Source organism: Perognathus longimembris, chromosome 6 (assembly GCF_023159225.1).
Source record: "Perognathus longimembris pacificus isolate PPM17 chromosome 6, ASM2315922v1, whole genome shotgun sequence".
Lineage (NCBI taxonomy): Eukaryota > Metazoa > Chordata > Mammalia > Rodentia > Heteromyidae > Perognathus > Perognathus longimembris.
Window position 1 is genome coordinate 6,331,219 of NC_063166.1, and position 24,935 is coordinate 6,356,153.

The 24,935-nt window shown below is 60.9% G+C and overlaps 2 protein-coding genes and 1 long non-coding RNA gene across 5 annotated transcripts; 1 reads left to right on the forward strand and 2 right to left on the reverse strand.

Moving 5' to 3' along the window:
• The first annotated feature begins 50 nt into the window (after window positions 1-50).
• LOC125352542 lies at window positions 51-17,107 on the forward strand. The gene is made up of 3 exons (XR_007211180.1): window positions 51-225; window positions 9,225-9,227; window positions 17,096-17,107. It is a non-coding gene; the product is annotated as an uncharacterized LOC125352542 (long non-coding RNA).
• Window positions 79-6,550, reverse strand: Hsp90ab1 (heat shock protein 90 alpha family class B member 1). Its single transcript, XM_048347691.1, has 12 exons — window positions 6,399-6,550; window positions 5,076-5,222; window positions 4,119-4,325; window positions 3,866-4,025; window positions 3,143-3,276; window positions 2,728-3,033; window positions 2,273-2,438; window positions 1,884-2,074; window positions 1,629-1,776; window positions 1,242-1,510; window positions 526-859; window positions 79-434 (listed from the first exon to the last, which is right to left on the reverse strand). The coding sequence occupies exons 2-12, from the start codon at window positions 5,220-5,222 to the stop codon at window positions 325-327; spliced, it is 2,172 nt and encodes a 723-aa protein (XP_048203648.1). The 5' UTR covers window positions 6,399-6,550; the 3' UTR covers window positions 79-324.
• Window positions 13,963-23,026, reverse strand: Slc29a1 (solute carrier family 29 member 1 (Augustine blood group)). 3 transcript variants are annotated; one of them, XM_048347693.1, is made up of 15 exons: window positions 22,938-23,026; window positions 21,179-21,259; window positions 20,780-20,953; window positions 19,668-19,750; window positions 17,592-17,673; window positions 17,243-17,460; window positions 17,010-17,149; window positions 16,734-16,868; window positions 16,545-16,642; window positions 16,373-16,451; window positions 16,005-16,123; window positions 15,731-15,839; window positions 15,450-15,535; window positions 14,674-14,873; window positions 13,963-14,549 (listed from the first exon to the last, which is right to left on the reverse strand). In XM_048347693.1, exons 3-15 carry the CDS (start codon window positions 20,924-20,926, stop codon window positions 14,438-14,440), a joined length of 1,608 nt encoding a protein of 535 aa, XP_048203650.1. In that variant the 5' UTR covers window positions 20,927-20,953; window positions 21,179-21,259; window positions 22,938-23,026; the 3' UTR covers window positions 13,963-14,437. The 3 variants fall into 3 exon arrangements, with proteins under 3 accessions (XP_048203650.1, XP_048203651.1, XP_048203652.1); XM_048347694.1 differs by lacking the exon at window positions 20,780-20,953; XM_048347695.1 differs by lacking the exon at window positions 22,938-23,026 and having other exon boundaries at window positions 20,780-20,831; window positions 21,179-21,251.
• Window positions 23,027-24,935: the final 1,909 nt, after the last annotated feature.

Below are 24,935 nucleotides of genomic sequence, written 5' to 3' on the forward strand. Positions count from 1 at the left end.
TCTTGTGTGTATGTGTGTCCCACCTGGGCTTGTATTGTAGTAGGGGAGGCAGCGAGATCCACTTTACAAGGGAGAAAATTGTATAAAACTCCATCTTTTATTTTGCATACTTTTAATTTCATAACACAAAAAACCACAATACACAACACCCAACCCTGCTGGCAGAGGGGGAGAGGGGGTCAGGGCTTGAATCCCTTGCTTCCTGCTGTGGACAGGGGACTGGAGGTGGCAGCAGAGGGGGCGAGGTGGGACGGGGCCAGTCGAGGCTGCTTGGGGACACTATACAGGAGGATGCTGGCTTCCTTCCCGGTGGGGAACTCTTATCTAATCCACCTCCTCCATGCGAGAGGCATCTTCATCGCCCTCAAGTGGGGGGATCTCATCGGGAACAGCGGCGCTGGGCTCCTCTGCTGCCACTTCATCCTCATCAATGCCTAAAATTAAAGAGAGATCTTAAGTCTTCTTCAAGGAACAAGGTTAGAAACAGAAGTCTCACAACTGGCGGGTAACAAGGTTCCAGCTTACCCAGGCCTAGCTTGATCATGCGGTAGATGCGGTTGGAGTGGGTCTGGGGGTCTTCAAGGGAGAAGCCAGAAGAAAGCAGTGCGGTTTCAAACAGCAGCACGACCAGGTCCTTGACAGCCTTGTCGTTTTTGTCCGCCTCGGCCTTCTGCCGCAGTGTTTCCACGATGGGGTGGTCAGGGTTGATCTCCAGATGCTTTTTGGCCATCATGTAGCCCATGGTGGAGTTGTCTCGAAGTGCCTGGGCCTTCATGATCCTTTCCATGTTGGCGGTCCAGCCGTATGTGCTGGTCACGATGCAGCAGGGGGAAGACACAAGCCTATTGGAGATTGTCACCTGTGGACAGTAAGGGACAGAATAGCTCAGCAGGGCAGGGTGCCAACACCCGTAGTCAGGAGCTCACTCATGGCTAGACGAGGTCAGTCAAGAGACATGAGAAACAAGCCAGGAGCAAAAGCCCAGCCAGGGATAGCACCCAGGCCACAAGTTCAAAGCCCAGGACTGACACACATTAAAAAAAGCCACTGTCTAGGAAGAGTTGAAGGTCCAGTAGTGGCACAGACAAAAGTTCCTACTCTGATAATGCACACCAAATTCTCAAATGTGACTAAGAAAGCAAGACAAAATGATTTTAACAGTGAACTCCCTGGGGTGCCAGCTGTGTAGCAGGCATGTGACCCGCTAGTGCCAAGTTACATCCTGCCCCCAAATGGCTCACCTTCTCCACCTTTTTGTCCAAGATTTCTTTCATGAGCTTGCAGAGGTTCTCAAACTTGGCCTTGCTCTCCTCCATCTTCTTCTTCTCCTCTTCATCCTCTGGTAGCTCAAGACCCTCCTTGGTCACAGAGACCAGGCTCTTCCCATCAAACTCCTTGAGTTGCTGCACGCAGTACTCGTCAATGGGCTCCGTCATGTACACCACCTCAAAGCCCCGCTTCCGCACCCGCTCCACAAAGGCAGAGTTAGCGACCTGCTCTTTGCTCTCACCTGTAAGTGGAGTTTTAAACATGACTCTCCCAGCTAGCACCAGTTCCCAGGTGCAGGGGTGTGTCCCCCTACCTCCCCTCTCATACACCACGGCTTTCAAGACCCAGGCCCAACACACCAGTGATGTAGTAGATGGACTTCTGCGTCTCCTTCATGCGCGACACATACTCTGACAGAGAAGTCATCTCATCTCCAGACTGAGAAGTATGGTAGCGCAGCAGCTCAGAGAGGCGCCGCCGGTTAGTAGAGTCTTCATGGATGCCAAGCTTTGGAACAGGAACAAGAATAATCAATCCAAGTGATACCTGGTACTCTGAATGGGGAAGCACCCTAACTGCTAAGTGCAGTATAAGTAGTTGAGCTTTATCCTTACCTTTAAGTTCTTTGAGAATGCCTCATAGAATTTCTTGTAGTTCTCTTTGTCTTCTGCCAGTTCAGAAAAGAGCTCAAGGCACTTCTTCACAATATTTTTACGGATGACTTTCAAGATTTTGCTCTGCTGAAGCATTTCTCGGGAGATGTTCAGGGGCAGGTCCTCAGAATCAACCACACCACGGATAAAGTCTGCACACAGAGCAGAAAAAAAAGCTCAGAACACCTGGATCAGACCTGGCCACCCACAAAGCAGAGACCGCTCTTGCTATCCCCACAAACCTTTCTTTGCTTAGGTAGCTGGGTTGTAAAGGACCACTGGAGATCTGATGACAGTCCTCTACCCAAGTAGCCTATAAAGATACTCCCAGATAACACTCAGATACTCACTGAGATATTCAGGTATTAACTCGTCACAGCTGTCCATGATGAACACACGACGAACATAGAGTTTGATGTTGTTCTTCTTCTTCTTGTTCTCAAAGAGGTCAAAGGGGGCCCGGCGAGGGATGAAGAGCAATGCTCTGAACTCCAACTGACCTTCTACAGAGAAGTGCTGGAATAACACATAACTATGAGCCGGCAGTAACCTCAACTAGCCTTTCAGTCACACTAAAGCATTTAAATCAAACTACGATGGTGCTACAGTTAGATACAACCCTTTCAGAATGCTATCTCGCGGGGTACATCTGAACCAAGGGTCAATTTCTCCAATGTGGCAGAATCACTGGTGTAAATCCCGACATTACCAGTTAGGCCAGTTCTGAGCCACTACCTGTCTACAGTTTGTACCTGCTCCTCTCCTGCTGAGCCCACAAGGCAAATGTGATTACAAGTCTTCTCACCTTAACTGCCAGATGATCTTCCCAGTCATTGGTAAGGCTCTTGTAGAATTCTCCATATTCCTCCTGAGTGATGTCATCAGGATTTCTGGTCCAAATGGGCTTGGTCTTGTTCAGTTCTTCCTGATCAATGTATTTCTCCTTAATCTTCTTGGTTTTCTTTTTCTTCTCCTTACCACTGTCATCTTCCTCATCCGAGCCCACATCTTCAATCTTAGGCTTTTCCTCCTCATCTTTTTCTTCTTCTTTCTCGCCTTTCTCTTCCTCTGCCTCATCATCACTGATTTCCTTCTCTCGTTCCTTCTCCAACTGAAATAACAGATTCAACAGTAAAAATCTGGAGAGACTCAAAACACCAGGAAAGCAAATTCAGAGGCCATGAACATACAGGACAGCAGACGGGTACCAGCCCACTTACATAGAGGGTGATGGGATAGCCTATGAACTGGGAATGCTTCTTCACGACTTCCTTGACCCGTCTCTCCTCTAAATACTCTGTCTGATCTTCTTTGAGATGGAGGATCACTTTGGTACCCCGGCCAATGGGCTCACCTATAAAGAGTTGAAATCAACTAGATGTGATGCCAAACACTGACTAGATAAGCTTTACAAATACAATGCTGAGACTGCTACTGAAGACCAGTGGCTTATACCTGTAACCTAAGTTACTCTTCGGGAGACCTTAAGACTGTCATTCACAGCCACCCCAGACAGACAAGTATGCAGGATTCTCAATTACCAGCAAAAAAGGAATGGAAGTGGGCTGGGAATATGGCCTAATGGCAGGAGTGCTTGCCTCATATACATGAAGCCCTGGGTTGGATTCCTCAGTACCACATATACAGGAAACGGCCAGAAGGGGCGCTGTGGCTCAAGTGGTAGAGTGCTAGCCTTGAGCAAAAAGAAGCCAAGGACAGTGCTCAGGCCCTGAGTCCAAGCCCCAGGACTGGCAAAAAAAAGAAAGGAAGTATGCCTCAAGTGGTCAACCACAGCCTAGAGGTAAAAACCTAAGAGCCCAGCATGCCCTGAACCCGGGTCCAAGCCCCACATTGTTGGCACATGAGGGCACATAGAAAGTGCTATTTGTTCACCTAGAGAACTCTGCCCACCAGAGCCACCTCCCCAGGGGCAGCCAACTCACCGTGGTCTGCTCTGACTGTGAAGGATCCCCCAGCAGAAGACTCCCAGGCATACTGCTCATCATCATTGTGCTTCGTGATCACCACGACTTTCTCTGCTACCAGATAGGCGGAGTAAAATCCAACACCAAACTGCCCAATCATGGAGATGTCTGCACCAGCCTACACCAAAGATTCCAAGCCAAACACAAGCTTAGACAAAACAGCAGGCGACAACACTGCTGAGTGATGATGTGCAGATGAGGCAAGGCCTACCTGAAGAGCCTCCATAAATGCCTTGGTACCAGACTTGGCAATGGTTCCCAAGTTATTTATGAGGTCGGCCTTGGTCATGCCAATTCCAGTGTCCACCAAGGTCAGGGTCCGTTCCTGAGGGTTTGGGATGATGTCAATTTTCAGCTCTTTACCGCTGTCCAACTTGGAAGGGTCTGTCAGGCTCTCATAGCGAATCTTGTCCAAGGCCTGCAAATACAAACAATTTGATTCCTCCCAGCTCTTTTATGTTTATTGTCCCTGCCTTTGTCGAATATAATCTTGCTACTGAAGTGTTATACATGAGCTGAAAATGTGGCTTGGTGATAAAAGAGGTGCTTTCCTAGCATGCACAAAGCCCTGGGTTCAATTCCTCAGCACCACATAAACCAAAAAAGCTGGAAGTGGCACTGTGGTTCAAGTGGTAAAAGCTCAGGGGCAGTGCCTAAGCCAAGTTCAAGCCCCAGAACTGGCAAAAAAGGATACAGAGTGATTACCATAGCATGTCATGAGTATTAATTCCTCTTGGACAATGTCAGCCCTTCCTTAACTTTCCCCTAATTTTCACCTCAAGCCCCTGACTACAAATTGCATAGCTCATTTCATAGTACATACAGACTATGACAACTCCACTTACTTACCCTTCCTCTATTTCTACACCCCCCTCCACACAGTAAACCCCCCCCAAAGGAGAGGAATGAATGCCACCAGTCCACCCCCATACTCCCATCTCCTAAAATTCAATAAACTGGGTTATGCCTCTGGATAGCCTCAAGTCTTACTGGCCTTTAAGTATCAACTTACATTAACTATCTCTGCAACCCAGGAAACCTTCAAGGACAAATCTTTTTGACCAGTGATGGCTCTAACAGACCCCAAGTACACTACCCTTGCCTCTTCTGTATTTTAAACACTACCCTTGCCTCTTCTGTATTTTAAAACCATACGGCAAGTACTCACATCAGAAGCATTGGAGATCAACTCCCGAAGGAAAATCTCCTTGTTGGAGTAGAAGGTATTGATGATGAGAGACATAAGCTGGGCAATTTCTGCCTGAAAGGCAAAAGTCTCCACCTCCTCCTCTCCATGGTGCACTTCCTCAGGCATCTACAAGTAAGAGCAACCACCATTACTCTAAAACTCAAGAACACGCTGATCCCATTATCTACTCAAGAACTGAATCTTCTATTCCCTCAAGTTTTTTTTTGGTGACCTCTCCACTTGCTCACTGCCCAGGAACCGGATTCGGAGCAGAAATGTGACGCGTTCCTGCATCAAATGCAAAGCTAGACTCTTTGAACGGTATCTACTGCGGCCAAGGTTTTCAGCATGGCCTGGTTTGCACGTCGATCCCACCCAGGTCACCCCTCCTCCGCACGTGGAGCGGTCCGAGTCAGCATCTACTATGTCTCCTTTAGTCTGGGGGAGGACCAAGTGTTACAATTAGGGCGCTCACTTCTCAATGGCAACCTCCCCCCGTATCTGCCTGGCCTGTTGAACCAAATGTGTGGTTCCTCCGGCCGGGAAAGGGAACCGGGCCGACCCGGTGACACAGCACCTAGGCGACAATCGAGTCGGGACAAAGGGGCGAGAAGCCAGGGCCTCGGCGGAGGACAGCTGAGGACCCAGCCCAGAAAAGATGGTGGCGAGGCTGTCGGCGGGCCACGCGAGGAGGGGGCGCCACTGTGCACCTCCCTACCGCCCTAGCATCCGGGCACTGGGGCGGGGCGCCAGGCTCCAGAAGCTTCCAGAACAATCTCGGCTCTCAGGGAGGGGCGGGGGAGAGAGAGCCCACGGATCTCCCCAGGCCTGCCCTCCCCAGCTCCGCGCCCCCCCCCCCGGCCTCGGCAGGAAGGATCTCGAAGCGGAGCCGGCCGGAAGCGTCCCTCCCCACGCCGCGAGCCCCACGGAAACAAAGCGCGGCGCGGACGCGCGGGGCCGGGGGCCGAGCGCGCTGAGTCACTGCGGCCTGGGCGCCCCCGGAAGTGGGAGGCCAAGATGGCAGCGCCCCACGCCGCCGGGGCCGCCACGTGCGGCCGCCCCCCGCCCCGGGCCCCGGCCGCCGGGCCGCCGCTCCGCCCCGAGGCCCAGGAACGCGGCGCCCCCCGCCCCGAGCCCGCCCCGCGCCCGCCCCGCGCCCGCCGCCGCCGCCCCGGGGAAGCGCGACCGCGCCGGCCCGGCGAGGGCAGCCGAGGGCGGCCCGGCTTGCGCAAGGCCGGGCGGCCAGGACACCGCCCGCGAAGCCGCCGAGGGAGACGCCGGGGACGGGGCGCGCGGCCTTACCGTGCAGGCAACGAGCGGCGGGTGCTGGACGGCGAGGCGAGGCGAGGCGGCCCGGACGGCGTCGGACACTGGCGAGCGAGGAGCGCGGCGCGGGGCTGACTCGAGAGAGCGGCCGGCGCCCCCCGACCGCCCTATATAAGGCGGAGCACACCCCCGGGCCCCGCCCCGGATCCCTCCGCCTTAAAGGAGCGTGCGCGCCGGCGCCCGCGCCGCACCTGCCGCCGCCCGCGCGTGACGTCACCGGGGAGGGCGGGGCGGGGGGGCGGGGGGAGCCCGGCCCGGCCGCCCGGCCTCCGGGATGGACGTCTCCGTTCGCCCCGCAGCCCCGGGCCGCGCGTCGGGACGTGACCGCGTCCAAACCCGGGGGCCGGGGCGCTACGGGGTGTGCCCGCTGGGCTGCCGGGCGCGCGGCCCTATTGTTCCCCCCGACACCGCCGCACCCTGGAGGCCGGCCCTCCGGGGACCCCTCGGGAGCCGAGGCGGCCAGCCCTCCCCCACCCCCCCCCACCGCTGCGCCCGGACCCGGCTCCCCGAGGTCGGCCCCGCGCCCCCCGCAGCCTCCCCCCGACGGGCTCGGGGGTCCCCCCGCTCCGCAGCCCGGACCCGGGGCCGCGGGGGGGCGGGGGACGGGGCGGGGGAGGGGCGCGGCCGGCGCTGGCGGGGACTCTTTGCCGGCGTGCGCGGAGGGAGCTGCCGCGGAGGCACTGCGGCCTTCCAGCAGTTTCCAGGCCGGTCTCGGCGCCCCACCCCGCTCCGCCCCTCCGCCCGCCCGCGAGGCCCCGCCCCGCCCTCTGCGGCCCCGCGGTGCCCGCGCCCGAGCCCGCCCGGCCCCCACCTGCGACGCCCCGGCCGCCCGGCCCCGCGGGCTGAAGGGCGGATGACAAAGGCCCCGCGGCGCCCCGGTCCTCGCCCCCCGCCCGTCCCCACGCGCCCTCCTCCGCGGCGGCCTGGGCGGGGGGTGGGGGGGGGGACCTGGGCGCCGACCCCGGGAGGGCCCCGGGCAGCCGGACGGGGGGGTGGGGGGGGGGACCTGGGCGCCGACCCCGGGAGGGCCCCGGGCAGCCGGACGGGGGGGGGGGGGGGACCTGGGCGCCGACCCCGGGAGGGCCCCGGGCAGCCGGACGGGGGGGGAGGGGGGACCTGGGCGCCGACCCCGGGAGGGCCCCGCGCAGCCGGACGGTGGGGGGGGGAGCGAGACCCCCGCCGCCCGGATCCCCTCCGCCCGGCCCAGCCCAGGCCCCCGACCGTGGGCCGGGCGCTCGCGCGGGCAGCCGGCCTGCTCCTGGGTCTGGTTTATTTTTCCAGTCCCGGGGCTTGAACTCAGGGCCCGCCGGCCGTCCTGGGCTCTTTGTGCTCAAGGCTGGCGCCCCGCCCGCCGCTCGAGCCGCAGCGCCCCTTCCAGCTTTTCCCGGTAGATCATTGGGAACGAGAGTCTCAACGAGAGTCTCAGGCCCGGGCTGGCCTCGAACCACCGTCCTCAGAACTCCTGGGGAGCTGGGATTATAGGCACGTGACGGGCGCCCAGCTGCTGTTGGGCATTTTTGACATAGCCCAGCTAGGTGAAGTCAGGTGGCCCATGCGCTTAGGTCTATTTCCACTTGCTGCTAGGACAGAAGAAAAATCACAACTTGGGCTCACTTGAGTACAGTCTTGGCTCTTTAAAAGTTATTATAAAAGTAGAGGGGTTTCCATTTCATCAGCCAGGTAAATTACATTTTTTTTCCAGACAGCCTCCTGTCTGGCTAATCAAAGATGGAGCCTCACAGCCTTTTCTTGCTGATCCTCTAGGTCTCAGTCTCCTGTCTGATATGAGCTACTGGCACGCAGTGAAATGCAGCTTTTGATTTTGGAGCTGGTTTTAGGAACAGCGTCTGGCAATATAGCCTAGTCTAGCCTTGAACTTGCTTTTCAGTCCAGGCTGGCTGATTCACTATGCAGACCAAACACCAGTATGAAACTCAAAATCCTTGTACCAGCCAGGTGCTGGTGGTTCACACCTGTCATCCTAGCTACTCAGGAGGCTGAGATCTGAGGATCATGGTTCAAAGCCAGCCCAGGCTGGAAAGGCTGTGAGACTCTTGTCTCCATATTAACCACCAGAAAACTGCAAGGCAAGTTATATCTCAGAGTGGTAGAGCACTAGCCTTGAGCACGAAAGCTCAGGGAAAGTACCCAGGCCCTGAGTTCAAACCCCACATATGACAAAATAATAATAATAACAACAACAATAAATACTCCAAGTGTGCTTAAGAAAAAAATATCTAATTGTTGGTTTAAATTATTAGGACTGTAAGTTGTGTTGTTAAAAATACCACACACACAAAATCTCCAGCCCCTGGGGGCGGAGGGTGGGGTGGGAATAACAAAGAAAAAAGTGATTTGAAGGATGTGCCGGACATGGCCCCTGCTGGGAATGGAGAGGCAGACCCCTGTAAAGCCAGCCCTCCAAGGCAGAAACAGGATCACAAGTTCCAGGACAATCTGCGCTACATAGTGAGGCCGGCTAAGAAAACGAAAGCAGGGCCTGAGGGAGGGGGAAAGCTGGGCACACCTCCTTCTGCATGGAGGGGTAGGCAGGCTGGGGGCACCCCCAGGCCTGTGGCGGAGAGGCCGGGGTGAGTGCTGGATCTGAAGGCTGACAGACCCCGGGGGGGGGGGGAGGGGGCGCACACCTGTAATGCCAGCTACCCAGGAGGCTGAGATGTGAGGATTGTCCTTCAAAGTCAAAACCAGGGCCAGCAAATCCAAGAGACTCCCAACTCCAGTTAACAAGCAGAAAGCTGGGGCTCGAGCAGTAGAGTATCAGCCTTCAGTGGAAAAAGTGAGAGTGTGAGGCCCTGAGTTCAAGCCCCAACACACACACACACACACACACACACACACAGAGGAAAGAGAAGGAAGGAATGCAGGCGGGCGAGCTGACAGCTGAGTCATTGGATCTTTGGCAAGAACAAAGCCCCAGGCTGTGTGGAGGAGAGGGCCAGGACTTGTGATCTAAGTCATTCTCGGTTTATAAGGTGGCATCTTTGGTAATCTGCTCTATTAATACGCATGTCAAGTGACTGGCCTTCCTGAGGGTGTCCCATCAGTGATAAGTCCCGCCGGCTTGTCACTGCTCAGTCCCTAATGTCTGTTCTCCTCGGCCCTTCGCCTCCCAGGTCAGGTCTTTCGTCGTGCTCCAGGTCCCTTTGAGTACGCAGGTGGAATTGTTCATCCCAGAGCCGATGCCGGGCCGGCGGGGGTGGGCGACAGAACCCCTAACCCGATCTCCCTCGTGTTGTGCTTCTCCCCGCCCCTGCCCCTGTCCAGCGTAGGAACCGTAGCCCACCTCCACCCAGGTAAGGACCAGTGAGGCCTGTGGCCCGTGCCGTCACCCTCAGCCGCTCAGGAGACTGAGATCTGAAGATGGCAGTCTAAAGCCAGCCTTCGCAAGAAAGTCAGGACAATCTGGAAGCAAAGCTGTGGCTCAAGTGACAGGAGGACCGGCAGGCTGGGGCCCCTGGGGTCCCGGTGTTTGGAGTTGGGTTGAAGCCGGCGGCTCCTGCCCTAAGGGGCTTGGTGACGCCCTGCCTCTTTCTGTCCCTTCCCTGCCTGCGAACGCTTCGTGGCTGGGTGAGTTCAGGTTATCTTTTTCCACCCCGTAGCCTCTGGGCCTGAGTTTTCTGGAGTCCCCTGGGCAGCTGGCACCGCGGATGGAGGGGGAGACGGAGGTGCTGGGGACGGAGTCCCAAACGTCACGGCCCCTGCTTTACAAAGTGGCTCTGCGGGAAGCGGGGGACCCCGGGCTGCGAGGATAAGTGTGCCTAGGGGGTGCAGGGCTAGGGGACCTCACCCCCCACCCCCTCCCAGGTCCTTGCCCCTCCCCCCCCACCTCCCTTCCCGGCTGCGGAATGAGGTGGAAGTGGGGTCTCGCTGGAGATGGCTGGGCTTGGTTGGGGACAAGGACTTCAGTTGGATGAGAGAGGTGGCCTTGCTTGTCCTGGTGACCGGGCGCCGCCTACCCTGCACCCAGGTTCTACAAAGATGTCCTTCATTCCCTCAGCCAGCCCGAGCCCCCGCGGCCCTCCCGTTCCTTCGTGGTGGCACCAGGCTTCGAACCGAGGGCCTCATGTTTGTGAAGCAGGCTCTCTACGACTTGAGCAAGCCCTCAGCCCTTTCACGTGGTTTGCTTTTGCTTTTGAGTCAGGTGTTTTGTCCAGACTGGCCTGGGTGTGACCCTGTTTATACCTCCGGCCCAGGCATGCCCTGTGCCCGGCTTACTGAGATAGTGGGTCGCCTTGAACCCTTTTTGGGGGGTGGGAGCTGGGCTGGCCTCAAGCCTTGACCTTCTCAGTCTTGGCTAGAGGTGTAGGTCTGGGCCTCCACATCCTGCTTTGCCACCCCCCCTTAAAGGAGCCAGGGCTGCACCCCGACTTCCGGCTCAGGAACAGCAGGTGCATCCATCGCCAGCCCTAGAAGGACTGGAAGGCTGTCCCCAGCAAAGCCCGGCAGAGCAGCTGTCCTGGGCAGGGGCTTCCGTGGGGTCCTGATGGCCCCCCTCCTCCGTTTGCGGGGAGCACCGGGCCAGCCCTGGCTGCAGAGAGAGCGGGGGCTGAGCCAGCCAGGCTCAGACACGGGACCCCCGATGGGCAGCAGGGGTTGGGGCACTGCCAGCTCCAGTGCCAACTTGTCCAGGACGGAGATGGGCCTCGAAGGACCGACGTGGCCCCTGCCAAGCTGGCCTCCTGCCCATGGGCTGTCTTTCCGGCGTGTAGACTCGGGTTTCAGGCAGGCCTGGCTGGCCAGCAGTGCTGCTACCTCTTTAACGTGACTCTGCACTTCCCTGCTCACATCCATTTCCAGTCACCGTGGGTGTGTGAGCCTGAGAAGCATTTAGGCCGTCTTTCTTCTTAGAACCGGGGTCCTCTGCCACCCTGTGTGTTACTCCTGACACCACCGAGCTCTGATATTCCCTTCAAATCACACACCCCCCCCCAGCCCATAGAGTCACACCGAGGCTGCATTTGAACGTGCCTGGAAAGCGGCTGAGTCTCCGAGGAGGAGGGGCCTTCAGTTTCTGGGTGTTCAAGGGCTGGACGTGTCACCTTATGATTAAAAAGATGGGCATTTCGGTGGCAGTGGCGGCCAGCAGGGGACAGCAGTGAACAGGCTGTTTTGAGCGGAGCTGTCAGGAGAGTTCAGCGTCGAGTCAACACTGGCCGGGGCACCTGCAGATTTTTTTTATTTTTTATTTTTATTTTTTTTGCCGGTTGCGGGCGCAGGTGCAGGTCCTGAGCTCCTTCCCCATTTGAGCCACGGCGCCGCTTCTCGTTTTCTGGTAGTTAATTGGAGATGAGAGTCCCATGGACCTTCAGACTTTCCCACCTGGGCTGGCTTTGAACTGCAACCCTCAGAGTAGCCGAGGTGACAGGCTTAAGCCACCACCGGCCCCTGGCTTGGCAGAGGGGGGGCCTCCTCCCCTTTCTAGCCAACAGTGCTGCTGACAGGGCGCCCACTTGTGGACAGGACCCATCACTGCAGTTAGACCGGAGATGGCCAGTTGGGGGCACCTACCTGCATTAGAAGACTTTGGGGAAACACATTCCAGTGAATTTCTCCCACATCGACTTAAGTACAGAAGAGAAGACAGTTGGCTGTATCCCAAGTTTGCTTTTTCCCCCTTTGAGTCACTGCCGGGGTGGACAGGAACAGCCCGGGGCACCGTGAGCGTTACCGTCCACCAGGGGGGGCCTGTGTGTGGCCGGGTGGCGTCGCCTATGTTCTGAGGGTTCCTGAGAGGCGTAGCGCAAGGACTGGGTAAAATGTAGATCCTAGCCTTGCCCCATAGCTGGGCAAAGATAAAGAGGCTTGGGAGAAGGCAGGTAACCTTCCAGAAGTTCTGGGCAGAAGAGGAAGAAACGGCATGAAATGAAACGAAGAAATGGCCGGGGGTGGCGGAGCCTCAGGAAACGTTCAGGGAGACAGAACTATATTCTAGGAAGATGGAGTGACATACTCTAAATTGGTTTCCAGATTATTCTGTGGCCGTGTGTGGGATGGACTGGAGACCTGGAAGTTAGTCCTCCAGGTGAAGGCAGGAGGTAGTGACAGGGCCTGGAGAAGACAGAACCGCCCACTGGGGGCTGCGGCCGGAGATGCCAGTGTTTGTGCATAATGGAGGAGCCAGGGAAGATGAGGCAGGAAGAGGAGAAGGAACTCTGGTTTGTACGCATCTTGCCTCGGGCCACACACAGGCTCCAGAGATGGCTCAGGGACCCACAGGGATTCTGATTTGCTAATACCATGGTTTGAACTCAGGGCCTTGAGCTTATTCTGCCTGCTTGGCAAGCTGGAACTCTACCTCTGGAGCCACGCCTCCGGCCCGACCTTCCACCGGTCATTTTGGAGGTGGTGTCGTGTGGACTTTTCCACCCAGCCTAGCTTCACACCATGGTCCTGCCGACCTCGGTGTCTTGGGTAGTCATGATTACGGGCATGAGCCGGTGGCCCCTGGCTATCCGCGGCTTTCGAAGCTGAGAGGAACAGAGGGCTACTCCCACCAGCGCGGATGTGGAGTCTGTTGATGGACCAGCATGGATTCCGTGCCCAGCACCATGGTACACTCAACTCTCCCAAGCACTTGACTTCCTTGGAGAGACTTGAAAAGCTAAGTCAAGCATAGTGGCTCACACCTAGAATCTAGCACTCGGGAGCAGGAGGCAGGATTATCGTGTGTTTGAGGCTAACCCATACGCAGTGAGACTGTGTCTCAAAAGAAGGAACAAATAAATGCCAACAGGACTGAGATCTAACTCCATCAATGAAAGAATTTCCCGTGTGTCTGCTGGTCAGGTCAGGGCCCAGGGAGTGAGCAGCAGGCCGGGGCCGCAGTACCTGCCATCCTGGGAAGAACCTGAGCTCCACACCCAAGGCCTGGTTCCCGGGAGCACTGTGGGCGGAGCTCTGCCTTCACACACACACACACACACACACACACACACACACACACACACACACACACGTCAAGTAGTACCCGCAGGAGGGGGGAGAGGTGTCCTCAGGGTTCCATACCAAACCACCCCTGCGCAGGCCAGAGTCTGGGAAGAGAAAGGGGAGGTCCCGCTCCAGGAGGACGCCCGGGCCCCTTGCCCCGGAAGCCTGGCGGCTGGACTCTGTGTCAGGGACGGGGGCGAACCCGTGGCCCAGCCTCTTCCTGCCCCGGCGTGGGGGCGTCCAGCCAGGAGCTAGGGGAGGAGCTGGCCGGTTCTGCCGAGCTCCTTCTAGGGACTGAGGGGGGGGGGGGCAGATGCTGGTCCTCTGAACAAAGGAACGCGCGGTGAAGAAATGCTTGGCCTTTCTTGGTCTGGTCTGGGCTGTGCTCTGGCGTCCTGGCTCCAGGCCGGTCCTCCCACACCGCTCCAGCAGGGGGCACCGGAGCCCTCTGCAGCCACGGGCCACGCCCTCCCCCCACCCCAGCCCCGGCCGGCCTGGCTGGGCTTGCTCACCTGGCTGCCCACCGCCCACAATGGCTGACCAGGCGACTCTCCATCCCCGCTAGCAAACGCAGGGAGCCGTGAAAGGGAAAAAAAAAAAAAAAAAGTTTTATTTGCTCAGCCTCAGAAGGCACCTGGTTTCTGTGAGTATAAAAAAGGCAGTAAAATGGCAACTGTACAAGGCGCGTGACAGTGAGGACAAGGCACGGGGAGCCGGGGCGGGGGCCGCGGGAGGGGAGGGGAGGGGAGGGCAGGGGCGCGCACCGGCCAGCCCGGCCCCCTCCGCACGGGCAGGGACACGCAGAACCCAGCGCCTCTCTCAGTCTCAGTCTCTCTCTCTGTGCCCAGGAGTCTCTCCAGCCATTAGGCAGAGACCCAGTGTCCCCTCCCAGCCCTGCCCCTCAGGCCACCAATGAGCTCCCTCCCCCGGCCGCGCGGCCCGCCGGCACAGGCCTTCAGAAAGCAGAAGCCGCTGGAGGAGCGAAGCTCCGGGGCAGCCCCGCGCGCCCCCGCGGGGGCAGGACGCGGGCGTGAGGGTGGGCCGGGCGGTCCTTCTGTCCCCCACGGTCACACGATGGCCCGGAACAGGAAGGAGACGATGGCCCCCAGGGCCAGGCCCAGACAGAGGAAGAAGGCCATGACGGTCCCTGCCGTCCCCGCCTCGGAGGGCTTGACCTTCCTACGGGAGAGCGGGCGGGGCTGTGGCTCGCGTCCCCGGCCGGGGTCCCGGGGGCCCAGGGACGAGGGGCTCCCCCCCCCGCCCCCTCTCTGCCAAGGGTCCCCTCGGGGCCCCGCTGGCTCACTTGGGCCCGAAGCACATGCAGAGGCTGGCGAGGTAGCCGTTGGAGAAGGCGAAGGCGGCCATGAAGAGGATGAACCAGGCGTCGTGCCGGAAGACCACGGCCAGGTGGCGGCGGGGCCTGACGTTGCACAGCAGCAGCAGGGGCACGAACACCAGGCGCGCCACCGCCAGGCTGGGCAGCCAGCGGCTGTCCTTCCCGGGCTGCGGGACCGCGGGGGAGGCTCAGCGCGGCCCCGCCGGAGCCTGGACCCAGCCAGGGGAGGGGGGCCGGGGAGGGGGGAGCCTTGCGGGGTGCCGGAACGTTCTGTCTCCTAATCTGGGTGGGTACGCGGCACCTTCCCTTGCGGGATGAAGACTTTCATACCTAGCTCCACGTGAGTGATACCTGCACTTAGAAGACGCTCCCTAAGCGGGGTGCCGAGACGCAGGCCTGCCGTCTGAGCTACGCAGGCGGCTGAGAGCTGAGAGCTCATTTGAAGGCAGCCAGGCCAAAAAAAAAAAAAAAAAAAGCCTGAGATTCTCGGCTCAGACTAACCAGCAAAAACAAAAGCTGGAAGTGGAGGTGTGGTTCAAGCGGTAGAGTGTGAGCCTTGAGTGGAAAAATCCAAGCAAGAGCTCAAGGTCCTGAGTTCGAGTCCCGGTACCAGCACAAAAACCAAACCATGAGTTAGAATAACCACGGCCCTTCACACAGTGCGGTCTGGGGGTTTCCTTTCTGGATCTCCTCCGTACCTCCCCTCCCTCCCTGCGCGGGCCCTGTGCCCTTCTTCCACGTACCCACGTGAAAACAGCTGTGAGACTCCGGCCCAACCAGTCAAAGACATTGAAAGTCAAGAAACAGGACACGGGAGTGAAGTACTTTTCTGGAAGAGGAAGAGGGGAGGGGAGAGATAGAGGCACTACTCCCCATCCCTCTGCCCCCCCCCCAACAAGGGGGACAATGCTTTCAGTGCAGGGAAAGGGGAAGGGGGGCTGGGCAGAAGGAAACCCCTGCCCCCCGTGGCTCACAGACCTGCCCGGGACCCTGTGCCCCCCTCCTGGGAAGCGTGCCTCCTCACCCCAGTCACCGCTGCCCGCGATGCTGGACTGGACCTCGGAGGTCACGGCGGGGAACAAGCCGATGGTGACGGTGAAGACGAAGCAGACGGAGAAGGCCAGGCCTGAGATCTGGAGAGGGGAGGGGATTCACCCACAGAGGCTGGCAGGGTGCGCACACATACGTACGTACGTACACACACACACACACACACACACACACACACCCTGGAGGGGCCCGTCTCAAGTCAGAAGGGGAGACGGGGAGGGGCAGAGAGAGGGCGGACCCCATCTCACGTTCTTGAGGATGGCTTTGACCGAGTGGCTGGTGGGCTGGGCGGTGGGGGCCGGCACCCTGGGCTCCTCTCTGATGGCTCTCGGCTCCTCTCCCGGGGGCTGACGGGCTGCGGAAGGGTCTTCACCGCGGGGAGAGGACGGAGCAACAGGTGGGCCTCATTGGAGGTAGACACCCCTTAACTGGTCCACGCTGTACCCCGACACTCTGCCCAGATCTCCCCGCTACGTCCCTCTAGCCTGAGCCTCCGGTCATAGTGCTCTGGGCCCTAAGCCTCCCCCAGGGCCCGAGGCGCCCAGCACCAGCCGGGACCCCGACCCTGCCTCCTGCTGGCCCCTCCGCCCCCCCGGCTTCCTGGGGCTCCCTAGACCTTTACTGATGAGGTCCAGCTTGGTCTCTTGCTCCCCGGGCCCCTCCAGCTTGAGCTGCTGGTAGTAGCGGTAGAATTCCTGTCGAGTGGGGGACAGAGTGGTGAGAAACCTGTCTCCCCCCCACCCCCGGTTCCGCCCCACAGACGCCCCAAGCTTTCTCCAGTCCCTCACCAGCCGGGGCAGGCCCAGGTAGCAGATGATGGCCAAAACCACGACCACGCAGGCCGTGATGAAGTACCCGAAGGCGCTGTCCGACAGCTCCGACTTGCCTGGGGGGGGCGGCACGGTGAGGAGCGGCGTGGGGGACCCCCACCCCACCCCACCCCCACCCACGGCAGCAGGCCGGTGCCGGCGACTCACTGGCAATGGCGCAGATCATGGCCACTGAGGCGAAGAAGCCGGCCAGGCCCTGGCCGCTCATGATGGGGGTGGTGTAGCTGGCGGGCAGGAGCCCGGCCAGCCCAAACAGGCTGCCCTGGAGGATGGCGCCGAATGCTGGGGGACAGAGCGGGCGTCAGCGGGGGAGGGCGGGCGGGGGGGCAGGGGAAGGCAGGTCCTGTGACTCCTAGAGCTGCCCCTCTCTCTCTGCCCCCCTCCCAACCAGAGGCCCCCCGCCCCCCCCCCGCCCCCACTCACAATTAATGAGCACTATCTTGACCATGGTGATGACGAAGAAGGGGAGAGCGTCCATCTGCACCTTGACCAGGACGGCCGTGGCCAAGAACACCAGCAGGATGGCCACCAGGCTGCCCAGGATCCGCACGGACTGGGGGATCCTACGGGGAAGGTGGGGGGGGGGATTGCAGGTGGAGGGGGGCAGGGAGGCGCAGGCGGGGGGAGGGGAGGGGGCAGAAGGCAGCGGGGCTCACTTCTGGTGCAGGAAGGAGTTGAGGCAGGCGAAGAGCAGCAGCGGCAGCATGGCACACAAGGTCATGACGTTGTTGAAGATGGCACTGAGGGACGTCCTCTCCGTCCTCTCGGGCGAGGGCGGTGCGGGGGTGGCCGGGGCCGGGGTGGCCTTGCTCAGCTGAGCGGCGACCGAGGACGCGTTGCCGGTGTCGGTGACGTTCAGGCGGGTTGTGAAGTACTGCAGGGGACAGGGGAGGGGACGGGGGAGGGAGGGACGCAGACCGGAGGGCTGGGACTTGTGTTTTCTCCTGTGCCCCCCACCGCAGGTCCCGGGGAACAGCCCCCCTCCCAGTTCTTCCCCAGACTCACCCCAGTGGCCGTCATGAAGAAATTCCAGGGGAGCAGCGTCCCCAGGCCCAGCATGAAGAAGATAAGCCAGACAGCTTTGTATCTGGGAGAAGAGGAAACGGGGATCACAGGACACGACGTCCTGTGCTCCCCTCCACCCCTTCTCCCTGCTGCCCTGGGCACACCCGGGCCCCCTGGGGCGGGGAAGAGCCCCTGTGACCGCTGCCGAGGGGCCGGTGGACAAGCAGCCCCCCACCCCCACCCCACCCGGCCGGCCGGGAGCCGTGCGCTTCTCCGGAGAGGGCTCTGAGGTGGAGAAACTCCAGACCCATCTGGACCTGGAGGGGTGTCGGGGGTGCCCGGGGAGTGAGGGGCGCCAGGCAGAGCTGGCTGTGAAGGTCACCCCACCCGGGGCAGGCCACTGGACGTCACGGGGCCGGCACCCTCTGCCTAGGCCTGGCCCGCCACCTCGATGGTCACCAGATGCCTGCCTCGCGCAGCCAGGCCCCGCGGGCGGGGAGCCCACGGGCCTGGCCAGGCCTCAGGAGCCCGGACCGCCGCAGGCCCCACCCAGGAGGCCTGTGGGAAGAACCCACGCGGCAGTCGGTCCTCCGTGCCCTCCTACGCTACCCTTCTTCTGAGGGAGGGGAGGGTGGTGGTTCCGGGGCTTCCTCCAGCCTGGTGCTCTAGCACTTGAGCCCCACCTCCACTTCTTCTTTTCGTTTTTCTTTCTTTTTTTTGGGGGGGGGTAGTTAATTGGAGGTAAGAGTCTCAAGAACGTTCCTGCCCTGGCTGGCTTCAAATCCTGATCCTCAGATCTCAGACTCTTGAGTAGCTAGGCTGCCAGGCGTGTTAACCACCCACGCCCTGCTCCTTCTCTGCTACCTTTAAAGCAAACACACCAGAGGCCTGGCTCGGAGGCCCGGAGGCGGGGCGAGACTCCAAGGCAGGGGTCACACAGGGCAGAGGGACAGAAGGGGCCGGGAAACCAGGGCGGCGCAGCCCGGTGGGTGGAGTGGGGCCAGGGCTGGGAGGGCTTTGGGGAACTGCCGGGGAGGGGGCTGGACTAGGCTACCACACCTGGCGGCCAAGGGGAAGGCCGGCACAGCCCAGGTCTGTCCATACACGTCCTCCCTCCCCTGTCGAGTCGATAAATAGCCTCGCCTCTATTTTACAAGTGGGGGAATGGGGGCACAGAGAGGGAGCTAGGTGTTCAAAACCCAGAAGGGGCTGTCCATCCATAGCCTGAGGCCTAGGAGGAGCCGGTGGGGGGGGGGGACGGGGGTGGGTGGGGGTGGTGAGGGGCCTGGGCAAAGGATGGGCCTGACACCCAGAAGGAAGGGCGGCATGGCTTTGTCATCTTTCTATGCCAGTACAGCGGCTCGAACTCAGGGCCTGGGCACTGTCCCTTGCTTTTCCACCCGAGGCTGGTACTATTCCACCACAGGAGCTGCAGCTCCACTTCCCGATTTTTTGGCAGTTAACTGGAACCGCGTCTCGCAGACTTCCCTGCCTGGACTGGCGTTCTCAAGCCATGCTATTCTGGGGTAGCTGGCGTTACAGGTGTGAGCCGCCAGCGCCCAGCAGCCTTCTGCACCCCTCGAGGTGGGGCGGCGGGCTCCGTGGAGCCTCTTCCTGAGCCCGGCTCCAGAGGCAGGAAGGGCAGAGGAAGGGGGGCAGAGCCCAAGGCAGGGTGGGCCGAGGGCGTTGGAGGCGAAGGTCCCGGGGCCGCCCCCAGGGACGGGACGGCTGGGCCAGATGTGCTGTGGAATGAGGGAGGCGGCCAGGCGGCTCCCCACAGCGGTGGTGGGAGGAACCCGAGGCTGCGGCGAGGCCGGGGAGCAGCCGTGGAAACACTGACGGCTCGATGGGGCCGGGCGGGACCGCGGCCCACGCGGCCCCCTAGCGCGGCCAGGCGGGCTGGGTCTGCGCCCCGTGCAGATCTGACTCAGAGTTACCTGGGTGGAAGCCAGTCCGGAGAAGCAACCTAAACGCCCACCACCAATAGCATGGGCCCCCGGGAGCCCCACCAGGCCCGCTCTGGATGCCGGGCCCAGCGCCCCCCCCCCGCCTCCTCGCCCCCCCCCCCCCCCGTACCTGTCCTGAGGCTGCTGGCTGGTCGTCATGCTGCCGGGGTGCGCGGAGGTGCCCGGCTGGCAGCTCTCTCCCTCTGGCGCTAGCTGGGGGTCAGAGGCGGCGTGAGGCCGCGCCTTGGCAGGCAGCACGGGGCAGCCCCGGGTCCCCACAGCGGGACCCCTCCACGGGGGCCCCAGGCACCCCGGAGCCCGGCAGGCCCGGCCTGGCCCCCTCCCCCGTTGCCTGTTCGGGCTCCACCTGGCTCACAGCCTGACTGCTGCTGCCACCGCTATTTTTATCCAGAAGCCAAGGCAGTTTATAAGCTGAGGAGCAGGAGGGTGGAGGGCAGGGAAAGGCGGAGGAAACAGGATGGCGAGGCAGGAAGAGACAGTCGAGAAGACAGGGAAGAGAAGGGTCAGACAGCGAGGCCACTCGAGGACAGACAGGAAGACAAAGGACAGAAATCGGGAGGGAGGTGCCTGGGGCGGGGGGGGGGGGGTCACAGGACGGAGAGCTCAGATCTGCAGGCCAAGGCCTCCCGGGACCCGCTGCTAGCTAGTCCTTGGACCTTGCCACGGCCCCAGATTCAAGGCCAGGCAGCGGTTTGGAGTGCCAGGCCCTTCTTCAGGAAACCCTCCCTGACACCAGTGCGACTGACTTCTTTCCAGCCACTGCCTAGGGGCGTTCTAGTTCCCAACCAGTTTTCCAGGAACGTATTCCATAATGGGTACAGAGCCACAGCCCCTGGCGTAGCCCAGCCCAGCCCTGCCTCTGACCCCCAATCCTGGCCTCAGGTCCTCCCTTCCCTCCGCAGGTCCTCTCAGGCCCGGGCACTGTCCTCTTACCCTTCCTTAGAGTGGCTTTCAAGGGAATGGCGGAAGAGGGGAGGCTCAGGCGCAAACTGGGTACTCCCAGAGCTCCAGGCACCCCGTCGGGTCCCTCTCTGCACCCCTCTTGTGCAGGGACGGGGAGCACCCCAGCTCCAGCAGATCTAAGGGCTGTGAGCTTCCTCACTGGACAGCAGGAGGGCCAGGCCAGCACGCACCTGGCCCATCCCCATGCTGGCCCAGCTCCCGGCCAGGGCTGCTGTCCAAAGAGGCCAGGCTTCCCCAGTACCCCGTCCCTGAACTCACCGGACGTTCAGAGTCAACAGAAGGAGGGGAGCCGAGAGAGCCTGGCGGGTCCCTAGGAAGGGGTCCTATCTCAGGCCCGGGCAGGAGGCCGGGGCCATGGGGTCCCGCGTGGGGGTCCAGAGTGCAGAAAGGTAGCACAGGGCACATCAGGAGGGGAGGCTCGCAAGCCAAGCACTGAGAAGCAGAAGGAGATAAAGCGGCTTGGTAGCAGGGAGATAAGACAGCCAGGAGGCTCAGCAGGAGAGCAGGGGGCAGGGCAGATGGGCTGCAAGGTGCAGCCCAGTGACAGCAGCTAGTGGCCCTTCCGTGGGCTTTTCCACCGCTCCCCGTAGCCCTCCCTTTGTCTTCCTCGGCCCCCAGCACACACCAGGGATGCAGAGGGGAGGGCTGACCACACACCTCCGGACAGAGCACCCCTTCCAATCAACAGGTCCTCGATAAGCACTTCTGCATGCCAGTGGGCGGTGTCTGCTCTAGGCTCTGGGGGACACAGTGGTTGAACAACAGCTATTGACATTGTCTAGAGGACCTGAGGGCTTTGCTGCGGAGTGGAGAAGACCACTCAGGACTGAGGTTTCTACTAGAGTACAGAGGGGGCCCCACCACACACACACACACACACACACACACACACACACACACACACACACACCACAGCCTGTGCCCCAGCCCCTCCCAAGGCAAAGTTAGACCAGAGGAGAGAAGGGTGGAGCAAAGAGCTGCCTTCCCTTGGGATTAGCACAGCCCTCCGTCTACCTCTGCTCTCAGTCGTGGGCACCTCGGTCCCCGGAACCCTTTAGACAGCCTACAGCTCCTGCCCTCCAGCTAGCATTCCACCCTGTGTGTTCTTGTCCGTGTGTGTGTGGCTTGAACTTGGCCTGGGCACTGTCCCTGAGCTTTTTGGCTCAAGGCTAGTACTACCACTCGAGCCATAGCTCCACTTGCGGCTTTTTGGTGGTTAATTGGAGACCAGAGTCTTATAGACTTTTTTTTGCCTGAGATTCTCAGATGTTGGCCTCCTGAGTAACTAGGATCACAGGCATGAGCAACGGGTGCCCGGCTTTCTTGTCTGTCTTGGACCAGCGGCAAGCCAGAAAGTGGTATCATCTCCGAGCATCTGGTGACCAACCCTTCAGCCAGAGATGAAGCAGCCACCAAACGGGGCCCCTCCCTGCACTCAGGCCCTCCACACTTCTCAAGCACCCCAACTTCTGTATACACCCTGGTGTTACGTCTATCTCCATTCCCCAGGATCCTATCTGTTACCTGTGTATCCCGGCCCTCCCTCCCCACCACCCCAAGGACCCACTTGTCTCCTAAGTACCCAGCTGTTTTCACAGAACAAAAGCTGTTAGCAGAGGCTCAGAGGGGTTGAGTCACTTGCCTAATGCCACAGAGCTATTATGGATTCAAACTCCATACAGAGCTTATTCAAGGTTCCCCGTGTGTGTGTGTGGGGGGGGAGGGTGGCAGGGGAGGGAGGTATGGAGACTGCTAGCCCGGGAGACTCGGAAGGTGGAGGGACCCTCCGCTCCCATTAAAGGGGAAAACGAGGGTGGAGGGTCCGGTCGTTCTCCGTTCGGGACCCTCGCCCACATCCCATCCAGGGCAAGACCGGGGGTCTGGCGGTGTCCGAGAGGAAGGAGGGGAGGGGCGGTGGGGAAGGGGCCCCGGGCGGGGTGCGGGCCGGGTGGAGCCGGGCTCGGGTGGGAAGCCTGGAGTGTGCGTTCGCGCCCCGGCACCCCTGGATTGACTCTCCCGGGAGTTGGCGCGCAGCGCCCCGCGAGGCGGGCCCGGAGAGGAGGGGAGGCTCGGGTGCCCCCATCCCCGCCCGCGCCGGCGCGGCCCCTCCCCTGCACGGACCGGCCGAGCGGGCCTTAACCGTCCACGCGCCGGCCTCTTGCAGAGGCCAGCGTGGCCACAACCGTTTTCGGGCCCAGGAGCTACCAGGCTGCCCGCGCCCGGGCTCCCCCGCGCCCCGGCCGAGTGCGCCACGTGCGGCGCGCCTCCGCCCCGCACGCGCCACGCGGGGGCTCCACCGCCTCCCGGGCCGGGCCTCCCGGCCAGCGTGGCAAGCAAAGCCCAACAGCCGCCTCCGGCCCACCCGGGGCCCGCCCTCACCCGGCCCCAGCCCGGCCCCAGCCCGGCCCCGGAGCACCTGCTGGAGAAGGGCCGCTCCCACGCGCGCGGAGGTCGGCGCGCTCTCCCACCGGCGTCCCGCGCCCGCTCGGGCGTATTCAAACCCGCCCTCCGCCCGCCCCGCCCCCGGCCACGCCCACGCTCGCGCCACGCCCCCGACAGGCCCGCCTCCCCTTCGGCCCCGCCCCCGTCGGCCCTGACCACGCCCCCGACAGGCCCGCCTCGCCTTTGGCCCCGCCCCTGCCGGGCCTAGCCTCGCCCCTCCGCCCGCAGGGCCCCGCCTCCCCAGCCCCCTCTCCGAGACCCCGCGCCCCAAGGCCGCGCGACCGCGTCCTTCCCAGGCTGGGGCCCACCGTGGCGCGCGCGGGCCTGGGGGACGCCTGGAGCAGATCAGCCGTCTGCTCGCCCCCGGCCCGACGCCCCCACGGCCAAGGCCACCGCAAGTGTTCCGTCCGCCCTCCCCTCCCCGTCCTCTCCGTCGCCACCCTCCTTCCCAGCCCTCGCCCCCACCGTAGCCGGGCCCAGTGACGCAGTCCTTCCCCCCTTCCCCCGCCCCCGGTGGGATTCCTCACGACCTGCGGCCGTGGGTCTACCCACCCCTGACTCAGACCACAATCACAACACCCACAAGTCACCTTGAAGTGGGGGGGGGGGGAAATAGAGGCACAGCCCCGACGCCCCTTTTTATTTTTAATTTATTTTGTGCGGGTACTGGGGCTTGAACTCAGGTCCTCCTGATCTTACTTGGCTTTTTCACTCAAGGCTGGGGCTCTACCACTTGAGCTACGGCTCTATTTCCAGCTTTTTGCTGGTTAACTGGAAATCATAGTCTCTCCAATTTTTCTGCCCAGTCTGGCTCTGAGCCTCCATCCTCAGATCTCAGCTTCCTGGGTAACTTGGATTACAGGTGTGAGCCACCGGTGCCCACCTGGGCTGATTCACCTTCTGTTAAGTCCAACGGCTGAGAACACAAGCCAGAAAGAGCCTTACAGTGTCCTCGATTGAGATGGTACCTCTCAGAGACGGAGGCCTCCCCAGAGCTGGGGAGGAGAGGGGTGACCCTCCTAGGGAAGACGAAGCTTACTTTATTTTGTTGGGCAGTAAATTGGAGAGGGGTCTTCATGAAAGAAAGGAAAATCCCACACAAGATGCCCATCCCACCCTCCCGTCCCACTCAAGGGGCCTGTTCCCCGGAGAAACCACGCACACTAATTAACAATTAGCCCCGCTAACGTCCCAGGGACAAGGTGACATTGCGCCCTCTCCCCTGAGAATGACTGGGCCCTGAAGAGAGTGGGTGGGGAGTCTTCTTAGCAGAGCGGGCTCTCCCTAAGCTACTCCCATTGGGGGTGTCTTTGGTGTTCTGCCTTCTTTCCGGAGGAGATGACAAACCTCTTCCCCCAAGCCCTAAACAAACAGGGCAGGAAGAGGGCTCGGGTGGTATTTTTCTAGACACTGCCCCATGGTTTGGAAGTGGCTTCATGTCTGTCCACAAGCCCCAGCTTCCCACCCTCATGTTTGTCTAGTCTCTCTGTCTTCCTCTCCTGGCCCTGGCCTCCCCTCTCCCTTGGCCTCCTGCCTCTCTCCTGCTTTCCCAGCTCTGACTCTGTGGGCGTGGCTGGCACCGTGGTCATCAAGATCCACCGAGGGGGCGGGCCAGTTGGTCACAGTTGTGTACAGCCACAGCCGGAGCTGGAAGTGGAAGCAAAGGGGAGGGAAAGGGCGAGAATCCCTGCCAGCCTGGGGAAGGCTGGTTCCTCTTTCCACTCCCACGGGGGCCTGGCGGTCTGTCTCAGTGGAGGGCAACAGCCAGGGCTCTTGTTGGAGAGCAGCCAGCCCGTTTGGCTTGCTCCTGGCTTGGGCCGCAGCCAGCACCCACGCCCTGGCGGTGTCCTCCGCGGAGCCCTCTGCTGGACAGCCCCAGCAGCCACATGCACACAGGCTGGGGCCTGGAGTTTTCTAGCCAAGTCCTATCCCCCCTCTGTGCAATCTTCTCCCCTCTCCCGGGAGTGCCAGG